The sequence below is a fragment of the Protopterus annectens genome, chromosome 12.part0 (assembly GCF_019279795.1).
Source record: "Protopterus annectens isolate FY-2018-M chromosome 12.part0, PAN1.0, whole genome shotgun sequence".
NCBI classification, from domain to species: Eukaryota; Metazoa; Chordata; order Ceratodontiformes; family Protopteridae; genus Protopterus; species Protopterus annectens.
Window position 1 is genome coordinate 1,147,476,244 of NC_056746.1, and position 26,542 is coordinate 1,147,502,785.

General features: G+C 38.1%; 2 protein-coding genes across 6 annotated transcripts in view; one reads left to right on the top strand and one right to left on the bottom strand.

Annotated features, from left to right (window-relative positions):
- Positions 1-26,542, top strand: part of LOC122817037 (transient receptor potential cation channel subfamily C member 4 associated protein) — a gene marked incomplete in the record, with an annotated part of 2,826,501 nt that overhangs the window by 1,197,207 nt on the left and 1,602,752 nt on the right.
- The window catches only part of ENG (endoglin), a 730,651-nt gene that overhangs the window by 565,483 nt on the left and 138,626 nt on the right, over positions 1-26,542 (bottom strand). For all 5 annotated transcript variants that reach the window (XM_044090171.1, XM_044090170.1, XM_044090172.1 and 2 more), the window contains exon 3: positions 3,261-3,439. In XM_044090171.1, coding sequence (XP_043946106.1) covers positions 3,261-3,439 — 179 coding nt within the window. The remainder of the gene's footprint in view (positions 1-3,260; positions 3,440-26,542) is intronic.

The window sequence follows — 26,542 nt, forward strand, 5'->3', positions numbered from 1 at the left end:
ATTTGTCTGTTTGTCAAGACCCTTTTCAACCGAGACAAGGGCCAGATGGTCTTAAAATGCACAGTAAATAGTTAACACATTGCATAGGGCAGATAATTAAGATCACAACATTTTAATACAGGCAGACAGAATTTATAAATAAAGTACACTTACAGCCTGGGAGACAAAAGATTAACAACGTGGAAAGGATAATCATAATAAAGTACCGAAGCTATGTGGCTAGCGGTGATACATTTCAGTTTCATTTTTATTTATTGACGTTTGTTAACCGGGTTGGTCCAGCTGGGCTTGTGGCCCATTTTCAGTGGAGACCCGAGGAGAAAAGCTCCAAAAAAAAAAAAAAAAAAGTTTACAGAGAATCAAACATCTGAGTCAAAAATATGGTCAAAATCAGTTACACAAGAACGTTAGAGAGACAAAGCAGAAATGCAAACACATGATATATACATATCAATATTTTTAAAGACTAAAAAAATATACTTACATATTTACAAAAAGAGTTACGTCTAACAGTATTGCTTGTAGAGTTTAATAAGTATCCACAATAGTGGAGTACTTAGCTGTATGTGGAGGGGCTGAAAAGGTCTATAGTAGAGTTGTGGGGAGCTTAAGTAGGGACTTGACAAGGACATATTTTGCAGTTGAGTAAATGAAGTTTGAGTTTTTCTTTAAAGTGGGATGGGTGAATGATGGAACAAATGTCTCTTGGGAGTTTGTTCCAGGCTTGGGTGACGGAGTGTTTATATAGGAGTTTGCCAGCTATTTTTTTGGGTTGGTAGATTTGTAATACTTGCTGATCAGAGATATGGGGAGTCCGTGGAGGAGTCTAGATAAAGATAAAGGAAGAGAGAGCAGGGCAGGATGAAGGTTTGTAAAGAATGAAGTGCAACATTTGAAGTTGAGAAAGCAGTAGAAGATGGGGGAATTCTAACCGGTGGAGAGTATTTGGGGCAAGGCAGTGATGTGTATTATACGGAGAGTTTGTGATAAATCTAGCTATCATGTGGTAAATTTGTTGGAGTTTGCTTAAAGTAGCAGTTTGGATGTTGGTGAGTACTGGGGCAGCATATAGAAGGGAGGGGAGCAGAAGAGCTTGTGCAAGGGAGAGTATGGCATTTGTAGTTAGAAATTATTTGTTGCGGTACAGTAAACCAAGTTTCTGGTGAGTCTTTTTTATGCTTTGGAGGATGTGCAAGTTGAATTTGAGTTCATCATTTATGATGACGCCAAGGAGTTTAGTGTGGGCTTCAGGTTGGATAACAGTGTTGTTAGAGGAAGCAATAGTAAAGGTGGATTTGAGGTGAGAGAGAGATTGGGGAAAAATAATAAGAGTTTGGTCTTTTTAGGGTTGAGAATGAGTAGATTCCTAGACAACTACTGTTCAATGGATAGGAAGGCCTGTTGAGTAAGTGTGTGGTGTTTGGAGATATTGTCTTTGATGGAGATAAGACTTGAGTCGTCTGCATATTGGATGAGGGATGATTGTTTACAAGAAGTATAGAGATCATTGGTAAAGACATTAAATAGGAGGGGACCCAGGATGGAACCTTGTGGTAACCCACTTGGGACAGGTATGAATGGAGAAGTGGAACAGAGCCATTTAACAGATTGCTGTCTGCAGGATAAGTAAAGTACAGTTGTGTACACTTACCATAAATGTAGATGTTCGAGTGCATTCACTGTTGCAGTCATCACATTTAGGTTATCCCTGCAAGGGCAGCCCTTGGCTAGCCCGAATTCCAGAGACTTAGTATTTCTGCGTCAGTTGCTGTCGCTTGAGGACTGACGTCAGGTCGTCAGTAGTATAAAGTAAGGCAGCTGACACCATTACATCAGTTTTTCTTGCCCTAACCTGTCAGGAGCCCCCAAGTAGGAGGCCAGGTTCTAGTGGAAAAAAAAACACCAGTAAGAGTACACAACTGTACTATTTGAGGACTGAAGTCACTAAATAATGACATACCTCTGAATTTTAGAATTCAAGTCCTTCAGAAAATGTATGTTAAAACAGACCCCATTACTCTATCCGCTTTCTAAGTTTATAAGAGCAATATTTAAAATCTGTCCCTATTTGGGACATTTGTCCCCACCCCCTATATTGTAGGGTTTGTCCAGATTTCCTGCACTAAGACATTGAGAGGTATAACTATACTCCATGGAAAATCCAGGGACTGATATGAAAACTCTCAATATTTTCTTATAGGAAGTCATTGTTCCACTGTATTTGGCATTCATCAGACCTATCATTGAGTACAATGCCCCCTTTGGTATGTACCTAACCAGGCATATCCAACAACTGGAACGTCCACAGAGGTTCCTCACTAAAAGAATACAGGGCATAAGTAATATGACCTATGCAGACCACCTCAAGGCCCTATCTCTGCATTCTGTCTCCTACAAGCTTTTGAGGGGAGATTTATGCCTGGCATATAGGGCATTGTCAGAGCCCGCTCTGATGGACCTTTTGCAATTCCACAAAACAGTACCAGAATTACCCATTCTAAAGACTTAAACATTGCCTGTGATATAAATAGGATCTGCTGGAGAGAGAGGTATGTATCCCAGAGACTACCCCATCTATGGAACAGGCTCACCATCCATGTGAAGCAGAGTTCCTCCCTAATCCAATTCAAGTGCAACTTGGACAATTGGATGGGAAATTGGAAATTCATCCCTGGTTTGGCAAATTGGCAGCTATGTCTCTGCTGCAAACAGGTAGCCTGTAAATGGTTCATCTCCCAGGCCATGCTTACACTTCTCAAGGGTATCAGAACTTGTCAGATATTTGGGATGCATGGCTAGGCTTAAAAAGGCCCTTGTGGTTATTAGCCTAGTAAACACCTATGACCCTATGAACCTATATAGATTAGTGCCAATAGGGAAAACAGAAGTTCTTCAAACTTTACACTAGGAAACAACATGTTGGCAGTGTCACATTCTATGCTGCCAGGATTAAGGGACAGACTTTCAGAATAAGGCAAGGGATGCATATGTGAACTCCTGGAACATATTCTTTCCACACAAGTGGCAAGCCTACTACAAAGTGGAGATGGGGCAAAAGGGTAGAGGTGGCTGTATGGAGTACTATCAGAAGCAGTGCCTCATTCTTGGAGAATGGAAACATTTAGATCAAGAAACCCATAGGATTTATGTATATAAGCATGCAATGACATGTTACTGACACATTGCAGGGGCTTATTTACTACAGGTTACTGGCTGGAATGAAACACAGGAAAGCAGAGAGGTGCAGTGGTAAAACATACCTGATTTGAAATGTCTGATGATTTTGACTTCAGATTGAAGATATGAACTTCTGGAAAACCTCCGTCTTCAGTACTACTACTACCTTTGCAGTATTTTGGTCCTGACTGTGTATTAGCACACCATTTAAGGTGTTCAAAATTCTGTTGGCTTGTATCACATTCAAGTGCTCTCACAGCATCTGCAAATTAAAAACAAGAAATATGGAATAATGAAGTTACATTGTTTTCAAAAAAAAAAAAAGATTCTATTGCAATGTGCAGTATTAGTAAGGCAGTAAACAATGTAGTAATGCTTCCCCCCCCCCCCCAAGGCTTTCAACTAGTACGTTACATGCCATATTTAAGATAATACAACAATCTGGCAAGCTGGTTCATTAAACCAGGTCGGACTACTAGATCTAAAAAAGCAGTTACTTAAACATAGATGCTGATGGTACACATGTGACACAAGTGCACTGCAGTTTGTTACTTTCCCTGCTGCTGGATAGTTAGTGATCCTAGTTAAACAAATACCTGCTTACTTTTGCACCTCTCAAGAATTTCAGATTCTTCTGGACATATGTCCTTTTTTTCTTATCTTTTTGTCTCTTTCAGGCTGCCATCAGCAGGCCCTAGTGCTTATCCACAAACCCCAGGTCCACCTATCCTTCCTGGCTACCCTCAGGCTAACTACCATAAGTGTTGGGGCTAGTGAGGAGATCAAGGCATCCTGGGTAAATGTCTTACTACTGATAGGAGTGTTTTACTTCCAGATCCCTTGCTTGCTCCTGGTAACAGCCTGTAGGGTGGGGCATGCAACAGGTACACTATGTCTATAAACTCTCACTTTCGCAATAAGCTGACATCAGCAAGCTGCACTGCCCACCCTCAGGAAGTACTCAGCAGCAGTTTCCCCAGCCACCACCAAGGAAATTTAGCCACTTTGTATGCCCCTTGAAAGTACCCCTTCCTCCGCCTCCCTTGAATGAGCATGCCCAACCTTGATACATGTGCCACTAATCAAAGAAGGGTTGTCTTAGTCATAGTTAGGGCTTTAACCTCCATATCACAGTACTGTTTTTTTTTCTAGACCATATGTTCCAGAAGAGAAACATACTTCTTGACATTTCCCTTGAGACACCACCTTCATAAGATTGTATGGCCTTGTTTTGCGCATATTGTTTTCTGGAAGAAATAACCTTTGAAACTTCTTTGATTCAGTGAGGTATCTGAAAGTCTCTGAGACGATTTTTGATCCTTCTTCCTTCCTGCACAGCAGCATACATATTTAAATTGTTTTCATTCTCTTTAAACGTTTTGCATACAGATTGTTCATATTTATTTAGCCACCTATATAATGCATTCTTGTGAAATCTTAGTTTGTATAACTGCACAATATACCAGTTATATGTTCTCACATACTGTTTGTAGAGTAGGATAACTTATTACTTTAGCCTGGCAATATTTTATTAAACAAACTATTAACCACTGAAATGCATTCACCCTGAGGAATGTTTTCAGTCATGTCCCAAAGTGATAGTCGATAAGTAATATTTAGTGAATTAAATTTATCTGAGACATTCTGCTGATCTGGAGGAAGTCCTGTAGTTCTTTTCTTTTAGGTCATAGAAACAAAAGTTATATACTTACCATAATGGTAGATCTGGAAAAGCAAGCCCACCCCCATAAAAGATGAATGAACTAAGAGTGGCAATTATTAGAACCAATCAGTAGGTAAAACTTTCCAACACTGCAAAATGACCTCCAATAATGCACAATAGTGCCCTCCTCTCCATATCTGAGGTAAGGTACACAAATACACAGGAAATAAGAAAACTAGGAACTTGAGACTAGCTACACAAGAGATAGGGGAAGGTGGATGGAAATATTATGGAGCATGGATCTGCTCTTCCAGGTCTGTCATTATGCTAAGAGCATAACTTTTTTGTTTGGCAGGTAGAGATCCATTCTCTGTAACAGTGGGACAAACTGTCAGGCATTCTTCCACATGAAAATACACCCTCCCTTATAACTAACCCTAAAGGAAGAACTAGATGTTAATCACACCTCTCTTATAGAATCTTGCAAATATAGCGAGAGTAATCCAAATGGCCACTGCATAGGAATCACTAAGAGCTGTAGTTCTAGAAAAAGATGAAGTTCCTATACAATTAAAGCAGTAGCAACAGTCTCACAGTCATGCTATACACACATTCATCCACAACTCCTTTTCCCTATTTTTACACATGGGGGTCAGAATGTCACTTCAACAGTGGCAATCAACTACAGCCAAGGTGCACACCACAGGGTGACTAGCCCTGCTGTGGATGTTCTTCCATACCATACACTTGCATGCACAACCGCATCTACAGCTAATTTAGTGTGTCCAATCTACCTACTGCATGTTTGGAATGTGGGAGGAAACTGGCACACCAGGAGTGAACCCAAGTGAACACAGGGAGTGTATGCAGTATCCACACAGCATGCATTCCAGCCAAGAATCGAACTGAAGAACCTCTTGCTGTGAGGTGACAACACAATCTGCTGCATCACTGTGGTTGTCAATAAATGAAGCTACATACTGTACATACAGCAGCAGCAGCAAACAAACAATGGTCAGCCTCTAAGCATGTACTTCAGAAACTAAAGGTTTTATGCCTCCACACACAATCAAATTATATACCGAAGCAGTTCTATCACTTGTAGCTACCAGTCATCGTGATTCCAGCACCATTTCTATTATTATGGAATAACAGTAATTCCTGGTGATCTTGTTAAAATTCTCCTTTAACTCAATGGTTCTCAATTCTTGTTAAAATTCCAGTTAAAGTCATGTATTAACATGTATTAATATCTCACCCCCATCCTGATTCCCCATTTAAAAATAAATTAGTATTTCTTAGCGGTTTTGAGGCCATGTGTCTTCTGGATAACCCTCATTTATATAAGTGATATTTATTGTTACTCAATAGATCACCCCACTCTCTCTCTTACACACACACACACACACACACACACACACACACACACACACACACACACACACACACACACACCTCACAAAGAATACAGAGCATAAGTAATATGTCCTATGCTGACTGCCTCAAGGCCCTTTCCCTGTATTCTGTCTGCTATAGGCTTTTGACGGGAGATCTATGCCTCGCATACCGGTCATTGTCAGACCCCACTCTGATGGGCCTCCTGCATATCCACAAAACAAACAGTACCAGAATTACCCATTCTAAAGACTTAAACCTTGCCTGTGATATAAATAGGACCAGCTGGAGAGAGGTATGTATCCCAGAGACTACCCAGTCTGTGGAACAGGCTCCCCATCCATATGAAGCAGAGTTCCTCCCTAATCCAATTCAAGTGCAACTTGGACAATTGGATGGGAAACCGGAAATTCATCCCTGGTTTGGCACCCATGTGTTTGATACAAACAGGTAACCTGTAAATGGTTCATCTCCCAGGGCCATTATTACACTTATCAAGGTTATCAGATCTTGTCAGAGATTTGGAATCATGTCTAAGCTTAAAAAGGCCCTTGTGTTCATTAGCCTAGTAAACACCTATGAACATGCTGTAGGTGTACTGCAATGTTCTAAATTATTTGTAGATGTGATGTGTGTGTGTGTGTGTGTGTGTGTGCGTGTGTGTGCGTGTGTGCGTGTGCGTGATTTCCTGTCTTGCAACCTTGACAGAAGGAGTACAGGGACAAGCTCCAGCTCTATGATCTTGGATAGGAGAAGACGGCATCAGAAAATAAATGAATGACTGAATAAATGCCTTTGTGCTGTACTGTAATTAGTGACAGATAAGAACAAACATACAATATACATGCTCTCTTAAAAAAGTTGTATGCAACTATAACACTATCTACAGATCAAGACAGCAAAATGGTTTATATTTCATAGCTTTTCATTGCAAAGTCAACATTTTGAACATGAAGAAAGGTCACATAAGCAAGTCATCATATGCTTCTTAAAATAGGCAGTTACATAACCACTTGTGTACAAGTAAATTATAGTTCAATTCTTTATTCATTACTAAATTCCAAATATTTCCAAATGAATGACAATTGAATAGAAGCAAACTATATCAAATAATGGGGTTTGGACATGTTTTCTTTTGGAAACAATTTGGTGCACAGATTATCAAACCATGTCATTCAAGCAGTAAGTCCATTAATAAAAGGAAGCAATTTACTAACTAAAGCAGTTTGCAATACACACGTTTTTCTGCACCTCTGACCCCTGCTTCACATTTATTCTAGCTTTTAGGCTGCAGAAAGCAAAGAAATTCAAATATTTTCTTCTTCAGCAAAAACAAGTATTCACTTAGCCAGAAATTGTCACATACAGGCTTCAATGAAGTCAGACTTTGAACACCTGCTTTCAATTTGTGCATTGCCTAGCGGTTATTCTAGATATGTTTGTATCCCCAGATGTTTGTTTGGAAAGAAAACATTATCATTCCACTCCCCCCCAATGGTTTCCTTATCCCTAGGCACTCCACATACTTGTGTTCCTTCACATTACTTAAGTTGTATCAGAAGTCACAGTATCAGTGGCTGAAACACATAATTAAACCCATCAGTATTCATGCATGTAAATAATTGTTTGGATGTATCAGTAAGGGATCACAGCTTAGTTGTTGGAGCTCTAGAAAATGAAACCAGTCTCCCCAAGTGCTTTCCTTTAAGTTAATTTGGTTTATGACAGACTGGAGAAGAATCATTGCATTGCCAGTGTGCAAGAACTAAGGTAACATTCCCAACCTTGGGCAGTATAATGGTATCAAACTCCTGTTATGCTGCAGGAAAGTGCTGGAGAGAGAGTTTGATAAACTGCTACATTAATTCACAGAGTAGTAGGAAAATTAGATGAGAGATTAACAATTCTGATTCAGATGAGAACGCAGCAAAACCAACGGAATGTTTGCAGTAAGAAAAGAGTGAGAAGAAGCTAGAGACAGGTAAACAGGTGTTTACAAAGCTAATAAACACCAGGGCCTTCTCCCAAATCTCTGACAAGTGCTGATACCCTTTATAAGTATAAGCAGGGGCTTGGGAGATGAACCATTTACAAGCAGAGGTGTGGGAGATGAACCATTTACAGCTTGTCTGTGTCCATTAGAGACATATATGCCAAACCAAGGATGGATTTCCTGTTCCCAATCCAACTGTCTAAATTACACCTGAATTAGGTTAGGGAGGAATTCTGCTTCACGTGGATGGGGAAACTGTTCCAGAGAAGAGGTAGTCTCTGGGATACACACCTGTCTTTCCAGTAGGTCCTATCTATATCACAGGCAAGGTTCAAGTCTTTAGAACAGGTAATTTTGGTGCTGTTTGTTTTGTGGATATGTAGGAGGCCCATCAAGGTGGGTCCAACAATGGCTTGCATGCCAGGCATAGATCTTCCCTCAACAGCCTGTAAGAGACAGAATACAGGGACATGGCTTTCAGGCAGTCTTCATAGAACATATGTTGCTTATGCCCTATATTCTAGTAGTAAGAAACCTCTGTGAATGTTTCAATTGCTGTTTGTGTTTGGTTAGGTACATACAAAAGAGGGCAATGTACTCAGTGATAGGTCTGATGAATGCTGAATACAGTGGAACAATGACCTCCTTGGACCTAGATGCCATAACTTTGTTTGTAAGTTGCACAACATAGAAAGATTTCTTCACTACTGTGGACAGATAATGGTCAAAGGCTAGATTACTCTCTAAGTGTGGTCTCAAGTCCCTGACTACTGGCCTGACTGTTAGGGTTGTGTTGTCAATGTGAAAGTTACCAAGGGTGGATGACTTCTTAAAGGATACCGCTATGCCTTTCCTGCCAGTTAGTTTTAGTCCATGACTCTGACTCAAGTCTTTTGTCTGTGTCAGCTCTTCTTGAAGAACATTAATGTCACTGGGACATTCCATGACTGCTCCTAATTTGCAATTGTCTGCAAATTTCACCAGCCAGATGTCCTTGACATTAGCCTTGAGTTTAGAGAAGTAAATGCCAAAAAGGAGTGGTCCTAGAACTGATCCCTGAGGGACTCCACTTGTGACTGGCCTCTTTGTGAAGGTGGACTCCCCAATTCTAACTTCCTGCATTCTGTTTCTGAGCCAGCTGGCTATCCACCAGATGACATAAAGGTTTATACAAAAACCACCAAAATGAACTTCAAACCAAACACAATAAAAATAAACCACTTGACCAGTGAAAAAAATCCATGAACTGAAGATTAACAAACAAATAATTTAATAAAAAATACTCTAGTGCCTCGGCAAAACACAGCCTTCTTGGAGTTAAACATAAGGGTTTATACCTATCCTGTTAAGTTTGTCAACAAAGCCTGAGTGGGGTATTATGTTTAAAGCTTTAGCCAGGTCAAAGTAGGCAGTGTGAACCATTTTTCCAGGAAGCTTAAATGGTGTGCATGCGCAATTAGAAAAGAGATGGCTACCCAAGAGCAGGAAAATAAACTTAATTGTGCCTGTGGTTTCTGTTTGGAAAAAATATTTGCCAAATAGCTGAATGAACAGCTAGAAAAACCAAGAGCAACAACCACTTGGAGATTGTAGTGTACAAATGTTTGTACTTGTTTTCTGCACTTATCTTTTTGCCTATGATGTCTTCTGAAAATTCTGTCATCATGGTTTAGTGCTCATTAACTTTTTGCATAAAGAAATAACTAGGAAATGTATAGCTAAAGAAAGATTTTTTTCTTTGTTCAGTCTAGTTGTTTAAAGTGATTATTTTCAGTTTTCTCTATGCAGATTTATATTTTTGTGCATATTCAACTGTTACCTGTCAAACTTAACTCATTCTTTTAAGTATTTTTTATTTACTTTTACAACTTGTAGGGCTTATTGTCTGTTTACTTTTTTAATTATAAGAGGGCACATTTACTGCTAAAGGATAACAAGTTGCTGGATTCCACCTGTTATTGGTCACACTGCTGTGGTACACACTACCATTTGTTTTACTAATTATTTGGCTTATTAACAAAAGTGGAAGATACCTGATAGTTCCTCAGTCCCACAGTCTGGAGTGGTGGAAGTTTAATACTTGGGATCAGTGCAGAAGGCTGCACTGTTGGACAATATTACTAGCCTTCCCTGGAAATGAATGTGTGTGTGTGTCTGTGTTGTAGGAATGTGCAAATTTCTTCCAAGTACAGTTACTATGGACAAGTGAACACTGAAAGGCACTGAAATTCAGAGTGTGTTGTGAGAAAGGGATCCAAGGAGCTAGGCCAAAGCCTCTACTCAGTAGACTATTTACTGTGAAGCCTGTTCTTGGGTACAGATAGTGTAAGCCCATACCTAGGTCATCAGTGCATATATCCTATACTCTCTGTATTGCCCAAGCTGTACTTTCTGAGTTTGTTTTATTTTATTTATTTTACCTATCTGTTGACTGGGTAACCTCACTGGACAAGCTGTCCCTTTTCAAGGGTGACCCAGGAGCACTGCCTGGTTAACTGACTTGCTCAGAGTCACACAGCAGGCAATTAATGGTGGAAGGACCCAAACCCTGTATCCTAGATACAAGAAGTAACTCATTAAATGCACAGAGCTTTAGTCCTCTGTACAAACTGCCAGACAGCTTTAGTGATTCATTTTAGAGTTATTTTTAAAATTTTAATCTGTTTATCCCCAGTGGTGTGACTTAAGAGACCATACCCTTGATGGCAATCAGATTATAGATAAAATAATTTTCCTGTGGGTACTAGAGCAGGTCCAAAGACTGTAGCCCCTATCCACTATACCTCACAGTGGTGGCAACAGGGGTATTTCACAGCAGGTCAAGTGAAAGTGATGATCTCTGAAAAATGGTCTGTCTGCTATCTTTTGTCTACAGTTAGTTGTCAAAAGGATATTTTTTAGACAGATTTTCTGTGTTCTAATGCCAGATCGGGGGGAGGGGGTATTTCATAATGTGTTTTTTCCTTAAATAAAGTTATGCAAAGCAAATGACAACATAAAACTCTGTTAAACAGCTTTAATACAACATTAATGGTTTGGGCCAAGATATTTCTCTTTTTAAAGAGGCTGTGCATTCATCTGACATGTTTGCAAGAAACACGTTTGCAAGAATCACATCTTTCACCCTAAGAGCATGGTAAACTAAAGAAGACAGGGCTTCAAAAGGTATTTTCTTTCAATAGGTAAAACATGTGGAGGAGGGCAGTGGCTATTCTGAGAGTGCAGGGTTTCAGTCAGAAGATACTGGATGCTTGTGAAGGTTTCTGTTGATAAAAGGGAGGTTAAAGCAAATGGGCCATATTAGCTAGTGTGCACCACCTACCTGCATCCCTGCTGGCTCATTTAGGGAGACAGTGGTGCAACTGATTTAGTTTCATGATGGAATAAATTTTCATGTGAATTGAGAACAGCTAATGTCATTTTCCTGCATAATGGAGGATCTTCCACACACCCAGCAATTACAGACCCATAAGTCAGACCAGCCTCTTATGCAAGGCCATGGAAAGACATCACAGAACTAATCAATAAGGACATAGGGAATTTCCAGACAATGGCTCCATCTCAGTTTGGATTCATCAAGGGCAGACAATACTTACTCAACCTGGGGGACTTTTTTGAAAAGGTCACCAAAGCAATAGATGAAGGTAAATAGTACACACTGCATACCTTGACCTGGCCAAAGCTTTTGAAACACTCCCCTCAAGTCAATTATGATAGAAAAGCTAAATAAACTTGGAATAAACTCATGTATCACCAACTGGATTGCCAGCTGACTCACAGATAGTAGGAAATTAATGTAGGGGAAGTTACCGCCGCAAAGAAACCAGTGACCAGTGGAGTCCCCCAAGGTGCAGTGCTAGGGCCTCTCCTGTTTGGCATCTATTTCTCTGGAATAAAAAAAAATACCAAAGGGCTGTGGCTAAGTTTGCAGGTGACTACAAGCTATCCTCAAATGCCTCAGCAGACCTGCAGGGAAGTTTATCCCAAATAAATAACTGGTACCAAATTCAAGGACTGAATCAAAATTTCAAAAAATCCATTATTGTATCCTTTGAGAAGTCATCTATCCCAGGGAACTACCACATTGACAGTACGCCCCTAAGACTTGACCTGGTTGTTCAAGATTTGGGATTTTATGTGTACAGTGACCTAAATTTTGACCAGCATATGTCTACCATCATATGAAAATCCTTATATATTGCACAGCTTATAAAAACAAAGGTAGTGTATTTAGATCTAGGGGTGTCATTGCTTCCCTTTACTCAGCCCTTGCTAGGCCACTCATTGTGTATAATGCCTTCTTTAGCATGCATCTGTTCAGACACATGCAAGAATTGGAAAGCCCACTGAGAAACCTTACTAAAATGATACAAGGCCTAAACAATAGGTACTGCATACATGGACTGACTCAAAGTCCTGTTACTATACTAGTATCCTAAAGACTGCAAAAATGTGACCTGTATCTGGCATACAAGGCATCCTCCTACTGAATACTGATGGATTAACTTCACATTAACAAATCAAATGGCATCAGAAATACTCTGTCCAGGGATCTAAACCTCTTCTACAAGATCAACAGAACAGTTTAGAGAGACAGATATTTCTTACAGTAGCCATTCAGGTAAAACAATTAATTCCTGTCCATATTCAAGAGCAATTTGGATCTGTGGATGGGAAATAGAAAATAACCCCAGAACTGTTCCCTGTACTGCTAACAGTCAAAGGCAGCTCTCAAATGTTTTATGGGTTCTCTAAAATTATCTGTGGTATATTCCCAGTTAGTGTCACTAGGGGTAATACATAATTACTGACCATGGAATGGGTAATGCCAATCTAACACCAAATGGGATAAGTTAATTCAAGCACCAAAAGGGAAATTGACTTGGCTTAAAACAGCATACAAGGCACATAATCTTAGTACTTACTTGTGAACCTATGAATAATGTTGTTTGCAGAGACTGGCACTTTGTAATGCACGTAGAGAATGTTCAAAATTATCCAAGAATCTCTAGGTCCTCATTATTTTGCAACTCTCCCTACTTTAAGAATTAGTTTGACAAATTCATTCAGCTATGTTTAGACACAAGGTCTATAGAGGACTGTGAACCAGATTCACTGGTGGGAAGCATTCAGAGAGTCTCTAAAGCAGATTTCAAGCAATATACCCAGTCCATTCAGACAGCTAGGTCTAGAAAATTAATTGAGTAGCTGGACTGGCCATTACAGACCCATCACAAAAGACAAGAGAGGTAAAGGGGCTGGAACAAGACTTGGAAAAAGGTAGAAAGGAAATCAGATTTCTGGATGCGGAAACGAATTTTAAAATCAAGAGTACTGCAACTGAGAGATTTTGAATATTGTCTTAAGTCACCAAGGGCATTAAAACTGTGCCCAAGGCATTTGAAGGTGGAACACAAAGTCTTCTCAAATGTGGACTGAGGAGGAGAAATGAAAGGTTTCATATCCTAGGGATGTACTGGATGTTTCAACAAAGTACTATATTTAGCTTTATAAGACAACATTTGGTGGGTATGGTGCAAACAGAGGAGGAGATGTGTTATTTTTTTGATGAGAATTGCTCTGCCTAGGTTGTCAAGTGGGCAAGCAAAAACATTGCTGAGGCTAGTGACAATTGAGAAGCTGTCTCCCTTAATGGGCACTTTTCTTGGAGAAAAGACATCAGGCCCAGACATTCTGCCTCTGGAGCTATATTAGCAGCGGAGTGAAAGTCTGCTGTCTAAAATCTTAGTTATGATAAATGCAGCCCTAATGAGATTAGAGATTTTACACTCATACGATAAACAAACCACAAAACAACAAATACAAATTGTTTACTTCCATAGACATTATAACAGTTTCAATCATTCTCCATTTCCTCTGGTCAGAAATATTTTCAGGCAATGAAAAGTGCAACAACTGCATTTCTTTGAGGGAAAAGAAAATCTGAGGGTGTGTTGGCCATAAAATTATGGCCAAGGAACACAAGAGGATGGAGGTTCTGAAGTATTTTTAGTAGATGGCATGTGTACACCCTGGAACCCCACTGGGAGGTTTTAGGGAAGGTAACATTGGAGCAGAATAGACAACAATTTCAGAAATCTTCTGGAGAAAGAATGATAATGTGTTTTCTATCAGACAGTTCAGGGACATTCCACTGGGTGACCAGTGCTATAGCAATCTATCATGGCAGGATATGCAGGCTTCCATCCTATATGCATTAGTAGCAAGGCAAGAGTAACACAGCTGACAAAGTATGCATCTCCAAATTTTGTTTGGGGAATATTTTCAGGATGGTGTCTCAATGACCTGGGAGAGCTTCCAGTATCATTATGGGCTAATTGGTAGGGACTGCCTTTCCTATGACCGTTTGAAAAATATCTGAGTGGGAATTATAAATAGTATCCCTCAAAACACTTTGGACCAGCAGCATACCTCTCAGCATCTCAGTGCAAGAAATCTGGACAAAGGTCCAAAAACAGGGACAGAATTTAAGTATTGCCCCTATAAAAATGAAGAAACAAATAAAAGGCATTTGAAAATGTGCAATAAAATAAAAAGGAACGTTCCAAACTTCTCCCGAGTTTCCACTTCTTTATTAAAACAATGAAATTAAGCGCTTTTGTCTCTTGCCAACAGAGACTTCATCAGAATGATTTCATTCTGCTGAAGTCTCTGTTAGCAAGAGATGAAAGTGCTTATTTTCATTGTTTTAATAAAGAAATGGAAACCCGGGAGAAGTTTGAACATGCCTTTTTATTTTATTGCTCCTATAAAGTTAGAAAGTTGTTAGAATAACAGATTTTGCATTACTATGTACTTTCTGAAGGATGCAAAGTCTGAAATCCAAATGTCTGTCATTATTTAGTATTTAGTGATTTCAAACTTCAATGATTTGCCAGAAAAACACAAATTTTATAAGGAACAGTCCAAAAAATATGAGGCAAAAATCTGGACATTCTGTGAAAACCTGTATAGTTGAGAGGTATGCCTAGCAGTCTATAGGCATCTAGACTTTGGAATCAGAGATTTGGTTAGTCATTTATATAGGATATTGATGGATGCTTGAAAGGGAATTAGAGAGCAGTTCATGTCTGATTAGCACATGCTGTGAGTGTGTGTGTGTGTGTGTGTGTGTGTGTGTGTGTGTGTGTGGTCAATTAACCCACTTTCAGTACAGGATGGTATATCATGCTCCAAGAACTGTAAAAACAACAGCTGAATTTAGAATGCTTGACTAGAAATGTCAGCGCAAGTATTTTTATAGTCCTAGCAGGTCACAGAAGATATTATCTTAAGGCTGTTGGAAATATTAGTAAGGAGACAAACACATGGGTACATAAGTTTTGGTCTGTCCTAAATTAGATCTGTTTAAAATGGAGTTTTAAAATGCATTGTCACACCTCTGGCCAGAGAGAATGCAGATTACCCCCATTTTCTTTATTTTTATTTTAAAAAGAAACTTCTTTATTAAACCATCACTTACAACATAGGCAATCATACATTTATTTAAATGAAAATAAACCACACCAACACAATCCTAGTTGCAAGCATTTTACATCACAAACCAAAGTGACACATTCCCAGTTGCAAACATTATACATAACTTATCTTCCTAATCATTTTCAGTCAAACATTATATAGCTCATTTAAGTCCTGTCTTCTTTTAAACCTTATTCCTCACCTGTAGGTATTGTTACCACAATTCCCATTTTTTCATATGTAGTTTTCTCTTATCCTTTTCTAAATATCTCAATTCCAGTTGTTTTATCTCTGTTACTATATTCACTACTTCTAGTATAGTTGCTTTATATTTTGATTTCCATTTTCTAGCAATTGCTTTTTTGGCAGCAACTATAAACACAGCAGGACCTTACCATGTCTAGGCAATTCCGATTCTGTATTGTACCTCAGAAAAATCATCTCCCTCGTCAGACCAATCTGCCCACCCAGCATCTCCAACAGTGCATCCCACAGAGAATCCTTAAAGACCACGAACTCACTGCACTCCCAGAAAATATGCTCCCAATTACCTCTTTCTTCCCCATCACACCTCCAACATTGGTATCCTAGATGGAGGACTTTGTGCCAAATACCATTGCTCATTAATGATGGATATCCTAGGTAGAGAGGTAGCCTGCAATCAGGATTTACACAAGTTACTAAATAAACTGCCTAATGTGGAGTCACTCAAAATGATGATTGGGAGTAGTCAAGTTACTATATTCCTGTTGATACAGGAACTCTAAACAAATGAAAGATTATTCTATGCATCGGGTTCATAAAGGAAAGGAGATAGATAACAGATAAGTAGATCAGTAACTGTCACTGAAGAGTGCAGGTATGAATTGCATTTCTTAGGAGAACAATTATACACTGAGACCCCAGTGTCTGTATCTCATGACAGACTGACCTTTAAGAAACTACAGAGTTGGCTGACCTCCAGGTAAGCTGGAAAAACTTTAAAAAGTTACAATAGGAAGATAACACTGAGTAAGAGAAACTGTATCTAGAGTTATAGGGAAAGACGTTGAGCAAAATGCTCCCATTTCTTACCCATACGTTGAGTTACACAATTACTTACTATACAGAATAAATAAGGACAGAGAGGAAGCAATGCATTAAATATTCTCAAATCTTTTTGAAACCTAGTGACAAGGCTAATACATACTTGGAGGCTAGGAATGGATGAGACCAAAATACAGCTCTTAGAAAAGTTTTGCTGTCCAGGAATAATGAAAGAAGTTGGAAATTTCTGTAATGGATGCCATAAGTACAAACAGACAGCCAGTCACCAAAACTTTTAAAATATTTTGATTCCAGTGCATATCACAGACATACCCTTTAAATGTATTTTATGGACATTGTTATGCCATTGATAAAATCCAGCAATAGGTTTCACTACATCCTGCTTATTTTGGACTGTACACCCAAGTACCCTGAGGTTGTCCCTCTATGTAATGCTAATACTAGATCTATATATACAGGGAGCTCCTCTTATTATTTTTCAGATTAAGGATACTAAGGAGTACTCACTTAGAGGATTCCATTTTCTCTAGAATAATGCAGTATCTGTTTCACTGTTTTAAGGTTAAGCAATTCAAGTCCTAAGTGTAGCAGTCAAAGATATATGAGTTAGTGCAGTGTCTTAACCAAACATTAAAATCTATGCTGAGAAACGTTGTTGAAGATGGTAAAAACTGGGACCAGTTAACACCATGCCTCCTACTGTCCATTAAAGAAGCTCCATAATTTTTTTCAGGAATCAATCCTTTTGAATTATTATATGGCAAGCACCATTTTGGACCATGGGATATTACCAAGGAAACTTGGGAAGAAGGAAAAAACCTTGTTGAAAAATGTTATAGAAAGCTACACCAACTTACAAGACAGGCTGAGAATGGTGATGCCCACTGTATTGGAACACAAGAAAAGAGCCCAGGTCGCACAAGAGGTTTATAACAGAAATGTAAGGACCAAGGAATTCAAAGCTGGAGAGCGTGTGTTAGTTTTGGTCCCCTCCATACAAAACAAGTTTTTGACTAACTGCATTTGACATAGCAGATGCATTAAATTATATAAACTACAGGACTAAACAGATTGGTTAGAGAACACCAGAACAGATATATTATGCTAGTGTTCCGAAACTGTTAAAAATGGTGCAGGCCTCTTAATTAACTTAACGGCAGAAATCGATGGTATTCAGAACTACCTGACAGAACAAATCTGATTTAACACCATACTGAGAGCATTTCAAGGGAGACGGCTAATTTCAAACTTTACAGAATACCAGAGTCATAGTGAAAGGTAGTGCAAAATGAAGTACAAAAATGCTTAAGAGGATTGTGACGGAAGCGCCAAACATGAGTAGGGCAGCCCCATAGTGTTAGTGCCAAAGCAAAATATTTAAGTTCTGTAGCAATTTTAGAAAGCAGAACACCATACATACAGTGGATATAAAAAAAAATGCCAGGTTTTTGTGATTTAAAAATGAGACCACAATAAATCATTTAAAAAATGTTCTCACCTTTAATGTGACCTATAACTTGTACAATTCGATTGAAAAACAAACAAATCTGTTAGGGGAAAAATATAAAAAATAAAAAAATGTACAATAAGCTGGTTCTACAAGTGTACACACCCTTAAACTAATACTTTTGTTGAAGCACCTTTTAATTTAATTACAGCATTCAGTCTTCTTGTGTAGGAGTCTCTCAGCATGGCACATCTTCACTTGGCAATATTTGCCCACTCTTCCTTGTAAAAGTGCTCCAAATTTGTCAGATTGCGAGGGCATCTTTTGTGCACAGCCCTCCTCAGGTCACAACACAGATTTTGTATTGTATTTAGGTCTGGGTCTGGCTGGGCCATTCCAAAACTTAAATTTTTTTCTGGTGAAGCCATTCTTTTCTTGATCTGGATGTATGCTTGGGGTCATTGTCATGCTGTAAGGTGAAATCCCTTTTCATCTTCAGCTTTCTAGCAGATGCCTGAAGGTTTTGGGCTAAAAGTGACTGGTATTTGGAACTGTTCATAATTCCTTCCACCTTGACTAAAAAAAGTCTTCTGTCTTGCAACCCTACCCCATAGTCCAGACATACGGAGAATATGGGAGATTGTTGTCACATGTAGTACACAACCAGTACTTGCCAGAAATTCCTGCAGCTCTTTCAGTGTTGCTGTAGGTTTCTTGGCAGCCTCCCTAACCAGTTTTCATCTCGTCTTTTCATCAGTTTTGGAGGGACGTCCAGTTCTTTGCAACGTCACTGTTGTCCCATATTTTCTCCACTTTTTGGTGACTGTCTTCACTGTGTTCCATGGTATATCCAATGCTGTGGAAATGTTTTTGTACCCTTCTCCTGACTGATATCTTTCAACAATGAGATCCCTTTGATGCTTTGCAAGCTTTCTGCGAACCATGGCTTTTGCTGTAGCAGGCAACTGAGTAAATGTCAGGAAAATCCTACTAGGACAGCTGAACTTTATTTGGGGTTAAGCAGAGTCTCTTTAATTGATGGCTGGTGTGTACCCAAGATGACTGAATGCTGTAATTAAATCAAAAGGTGCATCAACAAAGTATTAGTTTAAGGGTGTGCACACTTATGCAACCAGCTTATTGTATGTTTTTTATTTTTTATATTTTTTCCCGTAACAGATTGGTTTGTTTTTCAATTGAATTGTACAGGTCATAGGTCACATTAAAGGGGGGAAAAGTTTTGAAGTGATTTATTGTGGTCTAATTTTTTTATATCACAAAAACCTGGCACTTTAACAGGGGGGTGTGTACACTTTTTATATCCACTGTATCTGTGATACACATTTGTGCCAAAAACCTTTCTGAATAGTGGTATACTGAAAGTTATAAAACTGAATATACAATCTTGAAATGTCAAAATGTTGAAACGTTATAATGCTGAACTCAAAATATCTAACAGCATACATGTACTACATATGTATACTGTATCAAGACACATCCCATCGGCAACAATACCACACATACAAGTGAAACTCAGAAATGAGCATTAACATAGGTTCTGCAGGGAGAAGATCAGCTCTCAAAAGATGTAGGTAAGCAAAAATTTTGATTTGAACTTTTTAACATGTCATCATTTTGACATTTCTGCACTGTACTTTCGGTATTATGATTTTCAGTATAAAGACATTCCAGTGTCGGATTTAAGGTGGAGGGGGGCTAGGGGAGCTAAAGGTCCCCAATTAGTGATCTCACTTGTCTTCAGCTGTACTGCTTTTAGCATTACATTTTATTTTTAACCTCCCCTGTGCGAAATTATAATTTTTTTTAAGCTAGGTAGGGTATCTTCTGAAATTCAACTGGACTGCGAGGATCAGTTTCCTGTCAGCTGATCATCACAGTCCAATCACTTTCAGGTTTTGCTTGATGAGAAGTAATACAAAAAGGAATTGCTTTCACATTCTCTGCTTTGCTGAGACTGCAGGATTTAAGAATTGGAACATGCTCGATACAAGCTTTTCAGATTGAAAGTGAGGCAAGTTGAGATAAGAAATATTAAGAATAAGTTTTAGTGGTCTGTGATTTCACAGAATGTCCCTGTCATTTTGAGTCACATGTTTTGTCTGTCCCTCCTAAAATTTGCATTTTTATGACAATTTGATATGACTACAGTCACCATTTTAGGTTTAGATTTCACAGTCCTTCAGAAAAATCTCTGCAAATACAGAAACTGTTATTCTAGTAAGTTATTGTTCCATCCTGCATAACTTGACTACTGTCTGCATATGCATACCTCTCAACTGTCCCATGCATTCCTGAAAAATACAGACTTTCCTTTTTAAATAGCAGATTGCCATGAAACTATGAATGCCCCCCCCCTTTAAAACACAATTTTTAATTTTTTTCTGACAGCCATACATCATCCAGCATTGACTCATCCCTGACTCTGGAAATGACAGTCACAAAATTTGTGCCCATTACTGCTTCCAAGGTGAGGAATTAGAAACTGAGGTAGAATTACTTGTGATTGACAAGGTCTGATTGTGAGTCAGATACGAAGACAATCTTTAGTTGACTCGGACATTTTTCTTATGCTGATCCTATGCTTGAATAAAAAAGTGGAGGAAATTAGAAACATGCCATTATTTTACTAACTTCTTATTGTACTGAAGTAATTTAGCTCAGCTTTGTTACTCTCACTCTCAAAATTCTAATTAATATACAAAGGGGTATAAATGAGGTATTGAAGAAATGCAATGTGTTCAAAGTTAATGAATGCTAAGTTGTTATATTGTTACTATCCAGACTGATGCTTCTATGGCGATGGTTTTGGTAGTTTTGATATACGTGCTGCCTTTTAGTTATGTGTGTAAATACAGCATAGAAATAGCTGTCTGTGTGTGTGTGTGTGTGTGTGTGTGTGTGTGTGTGTGTGTGTGTGTGTGTGTGGGGGGCACTGACAGTTTGGTATTTACTGCCCTAACTTTTGCCTCCAGCATTAATGTGAGCATTAATGCATTTTATTTGATACATCCATATCACTTATTTAAATTTAATGAATATCTGACAGCATCCTCAAACAAGGCTCCTTAGCAATCAGCAGGAAAATGGCCAGAGCACACTAGAGTATAATTTTTTTAATGTATAATTACTGGATTGTACCTGATGGCATAGGGATTTTATTTTCACAGTAGTGGATGTCTATAATATTTATCTATTACTCCTGCAATTTAAAGTTTTAGTGCGTGCAGTTAATAGGAACTGTCTGTAAAACGTTATTGGCTTTGCACTGTGTTGTACATGAGGAATTAAGGACTGCACCTTTATAATTGTGCTGATGATGTTCATCAATTGTTTAGCATGCCAGCTTGTTTTCCTGTCCAGCTCATACTTGTGTGAACCGATTTGTAGCTGAAATGCAACTTCAGTGCTTAGTCTTCATCTGATGTGCTTGTTTGCTGTAAGGGTGCAAAGTAGTAAGCAACTTGATATCTGGCCTAAATTTGATTTTGTTAGGAATTAGTCGATACAAAGCCTGACTGACAGCTTAGACTGCTTCTCATTCTGTCCATGTTGTTTGCAGGCTGTAGCCTGTGGTCATCCGTTTTTGAAGATTTTCTGCACTGTGGATGGCTGAATGTTATGCAATTAAGTTAAGCTGTGCCTTTAATTGCAATTCTGAGGAGTATTGGAATTACTACTGCTTTATCTCGAATTTGGCATTTTACCTTAAAACTTACCATATAAACTTTTTTCATGGATTATCCATTTGCAGCTTTATTAAGCAGAAACCAGTCTGATGGTTATGCAGTTTTTGCCAGCACACGAGCTGTCTTAAATGTTGACAAGTTATAAACTAACTCTTTTACTGCTATGATTATGATTTTACTCTTGTGTGGCCCAGCCTAGACTATATTTTGTGCTGTAGATTTATTACTGAAGCATATTAACATCTACTGGGTATGCAAGGTGGGATTTCACCAATGGCTAAATAGGCAAGTCGGTATATTCACCTGTAATATTGTTCATGCATTGTGTCTGACTAGTGTTTTCCCCAAGCAAAAGTGACAGCTGACATCTTGTAACAGCAGCATGAAATTTATGCCTAGTTAGACAAGCATAAAATTTGGCTAAAACTGACTTATTTTAAAGTAAAGGATAAAGTGATTCTGATTTAGTGAGACTATTATTATCCATTTCATTTTCTATGTATTGTTGTCTAACATTTCTGAATTCGCCCAACTATACTTCATATTAGGCTGTTTAAGTTTTCTTTGTCGGATTCTTCCAGTTTTATTCTCTGTACATATCTAATTGGTTGATTCTTTATGTATCTTTTACAGCAATTGCAAGAATATATTTACAGTATTTCTTACAGAGAATATGGTTTCTATAATTTGTGACTATTCCTTTTTTAATTTCGAGAATGGGTTTATCAACTATCCTTCTCCAATTAAGCCATCTTCCAATGAACCTAGACCCCCCCCCCCGACCAACACATCATGGGATATACCATGAATATGTCACCTAATGTGTCATTCCACATAGGGTCAGTCATTTGGTTAAATGGGCTATGAAGCCCTATAATACTGTGAGGGTTGCTCTGGTTTATCCAAATTCTCTTTACTATTTTCAATTGTTTTGTGTCGAATTATTCCTACTTTTTGGGTTAGTCCTCCAGATCTTTAACAAGCAACATTTTGTAAACTAACATGACTAAAAGTACTGCAATAGTTTTCCCCCTCCAAATGTGGCATTTCTATGACCATGACCTCCAAATAAATGCATGTATTTTTATTTAGGTTTTTTATTTCCTTTTTTAACAGGCTAAATGAATTGTCCTTAAACTGAAGTGGGTGTGCACTTGTGCTCATGTACTTGTGTGTGTGTGTGTGTGTGTGTGTGTGTATATGTGTATATATATATATATATATATATATATATATATATATATATATATATATATACACACACACACACACACACACACACATGAAAAATAATGGCTCTAATTTTAACAGTGTAACAATTTAACAATAAGCAATACTGGATAGCAATAAGTAACTATTTTTCAAAAATAATGCAAAAAATGTATCAGATTCCGAATATCTATGACTTGGTGCCCCATCCTCAACTGTACAAGATGGTTTTAACACAGGCTTAATTGGGGGGGTGTCCCATCTTCAAACCTCAGTTCTCTGCCTGACCTAGATGAGTTGTGCACAGATGGTTGCCACAGATTATGTGGGAGCTAGAGAACTTGCGGTCATATTTCTTTCTTCACAGTTAGACCTCATAGGCTTGCATAACTCTTCATGGTAGCTTGCCTGTAGTCATTATGTTGTTGAGAGAAACATATTGGAATACATTATTATGATCATTATTTTTTTTTCCTTCCTCAGAGTCAGCTATCGGACATGCCTATATGTGTAATGAGTAAATATGTCTAGAAGTGGCTATGTTTTGGGGATAAAGGTAAAGAGGCGTGATGTGTATAAATATCAAACTGAAATATATTATTTACTGGTAAATACTCATTTCATAAAATTGAATTTTTGGATATTCCTATTTGTATTGATGATGATGGGCATATATACACACTGATAGATATACCAAAGATTGTCATCAGCCTTCTTACCGTCATAGGACCAGCATGCATCCCAGTCACATATTTAATAACATCATAAAGGGGCAGGCAATATGCTGCTCCAGGTTAACTGACAGGGATGACAACTGGCACCTAGAGATTGATAGAATGGAGAATGATTTTACTAGGAGAGGGTATAGTAAAGATGAAGTTTATAAGATAGGAATGGATGTAAGAGCTATGAGAACTAATAGAGCTAAACCATATTATTCAACACCTAGCAGATTTATCTTTGCCTATACAAGAGAAAATGGGGCAGTAATGAATATTCTCAAAGGGAATTGGCAGATTCTTCAAACTGATGCACAAATAGCTTGGGTGGTGGGCAAACAACCACGTATACAGTACAAAAACATGAGGAATCTTAAACGTAGGTTATGCTATTCCACTTTGGGTAGATGTCCCAACATGTTAAAAACTTAAGTGTGGACACTGTAACTTTTGTGAACATATTTTTGAGAGTACTGAGTTTGAACATCCAGACACAGGGAGGGTTTTTACCCTTCAGGTAGGAGCTGACTGCAATAGCAGAAATCTTGTATATTTGGCCCGATGTATGTGTTGTTCATCTTTTTATGTTGGTAAAACCAACAGGAGACTGCGAGAATGCATTAGAGATCATTTGTATTGTTATAAAAGAGGACACACATACAGTGCTATAGCAAAACATATGTTGACAATGGGTGATGAACATCCCTTTAAATATAATGTACTGTAGCTGGTCCCATATGGTGATAGGTTAGGTGACATCTCAAATAGAACTGAAAATAAAGAGTTGAGATGGATTATTAAGTTAAAAGCACATTTAGGTAAAGGTTTGAATGATCACATAGCTATTACCGCAAGATTGAGGGGTAGGAGATTGAGGAAATGTTAGATATCGTTGCGTCTTACTATAATTATGTTAGCCATCTCTGATAATATATTGTTATTCTTTTTTATATTATGATGTTAATAGATTGTATATCCGTTTTATCTTATGTTTTTTATTTTGTTATGTATACATTTGAATAAATGTGTACTTATGTAATGTATGTCTTTAAATAATGCAATGTGGTCTCATTGGCTGGTTTACATTTTATGATGTTTAAAAGAAAGTGATGTATCTGTAATGGTGAGGTCTGAGGAAGCAATTTTATTTGTGAAAGCGCTTACCTTGTCTTTTGTTATTTTAATACATGTCATTTTATTAGCTGAATAGCTTTTGTCTGCCTACCTGCTTTTCTGCCAACATATTGGGTCTAATTTTAACAGTGGACACAAGCAATACTGGATAGCAATAAGCAATTATTTTTCAAAAATAAGGCAGAAAATGTATCAAATCCAAAATATCTATGACTTGGTGTCCCAACATCCTCAACTGTACAAGATGGTTTTAACACAGGCTTAATGGGGGTGGGGTCCCATCTTCAAACCTCAGCTCTCTGCCTGGCCTAGTTGAGTTGTGCACAGATGGTTGCCACAGATTATGTGGGAGCTAGAGAACTTGTGGTCATATTTCTTTAACTTTCTATACAGTTAGACCTCATAGACTTGCATAACTTTTCATGGTAGCTTGCCTTTAGTCATTTTGTTGTTGAGGGAAACATAGTGGAATACATTATTATGATCATTATTTATTTCTTTCCCCAGAGTCAGCTATCAGACATGCCTGTATGTGTGATGAGTAAATATGTCTAGAAGTGGCTATGTTTGGGGGATAAAGGTAAAGAGGCATGATGTGTATAAGTATAAACTGAAATATATTACTTTTGCATTTTGTTTATTCACCTATATCCCAGTCTGATATCAGATGGGTATCAAGAAGATGGTTGTCTTTTGTGGGTATGGGTAAAGAAGCAAGCTGTAGTAATGTAAGACAACAACTTGAAATATAGCATTGTGGCCATTTATTCATTCACTTTCTTCCCATTGTAATACCAGAGGGGTGTCACTGACTACTTTTAGTGGAATAGGGAGGCAGGCACTATTTCTAGTCATAATTAATGAATCATCTTAACAGTTTGTTAAAAGGATGGAATAAACAGAAGTCATCCAAGTGGTGTAGGGAGGCAAGATAAACAAGAGCTGCGCTATTGTGCTAAATGTATGGATTCCTCATGTATTTATTGCCTGAATTAAATTTGCTTGGTTTCTGAAATTCACTGTTCATAGCTTTATATGTGTATTTCTAAATATCCTGAAGATGAAAAGAAAATGAGCGGTGAGTGTACCCAGAAGTGTGACTTTGTAATACTGACATTCATGTTTGGTCAGCACTAGCGCCTTCATCTATGGATCCACCACTGTATTCAGTGAGTTGACAGGAACTTTATATTTATCACTCTACACACACAGACAAGTATATATATATATATATATATATATATATATATATATATATATATATATATATATTATAAATGTCAGATGATTGAGTTTTCAGAAACTCGAAATTCATATGGACAAAACTATATGATCGAACCCAAACGTAAAAAAAACACAAAATTCTTCTTTTTTTTACATTTATGCAAGAGGGCAAGTTCCCCTGCACCACCCACACCCACTGCAAATTATCATACTGACTCCGAGATTGCACTACAGTTCCCGATCTTTGATGCACCGCAATCTCCATTCAAATGCTTCAGGTTTTCAAAAACTCGATCATATGGTCTCAACCATATGAATTTCAAGTTTCTGAAAATTCGATCAACTTTT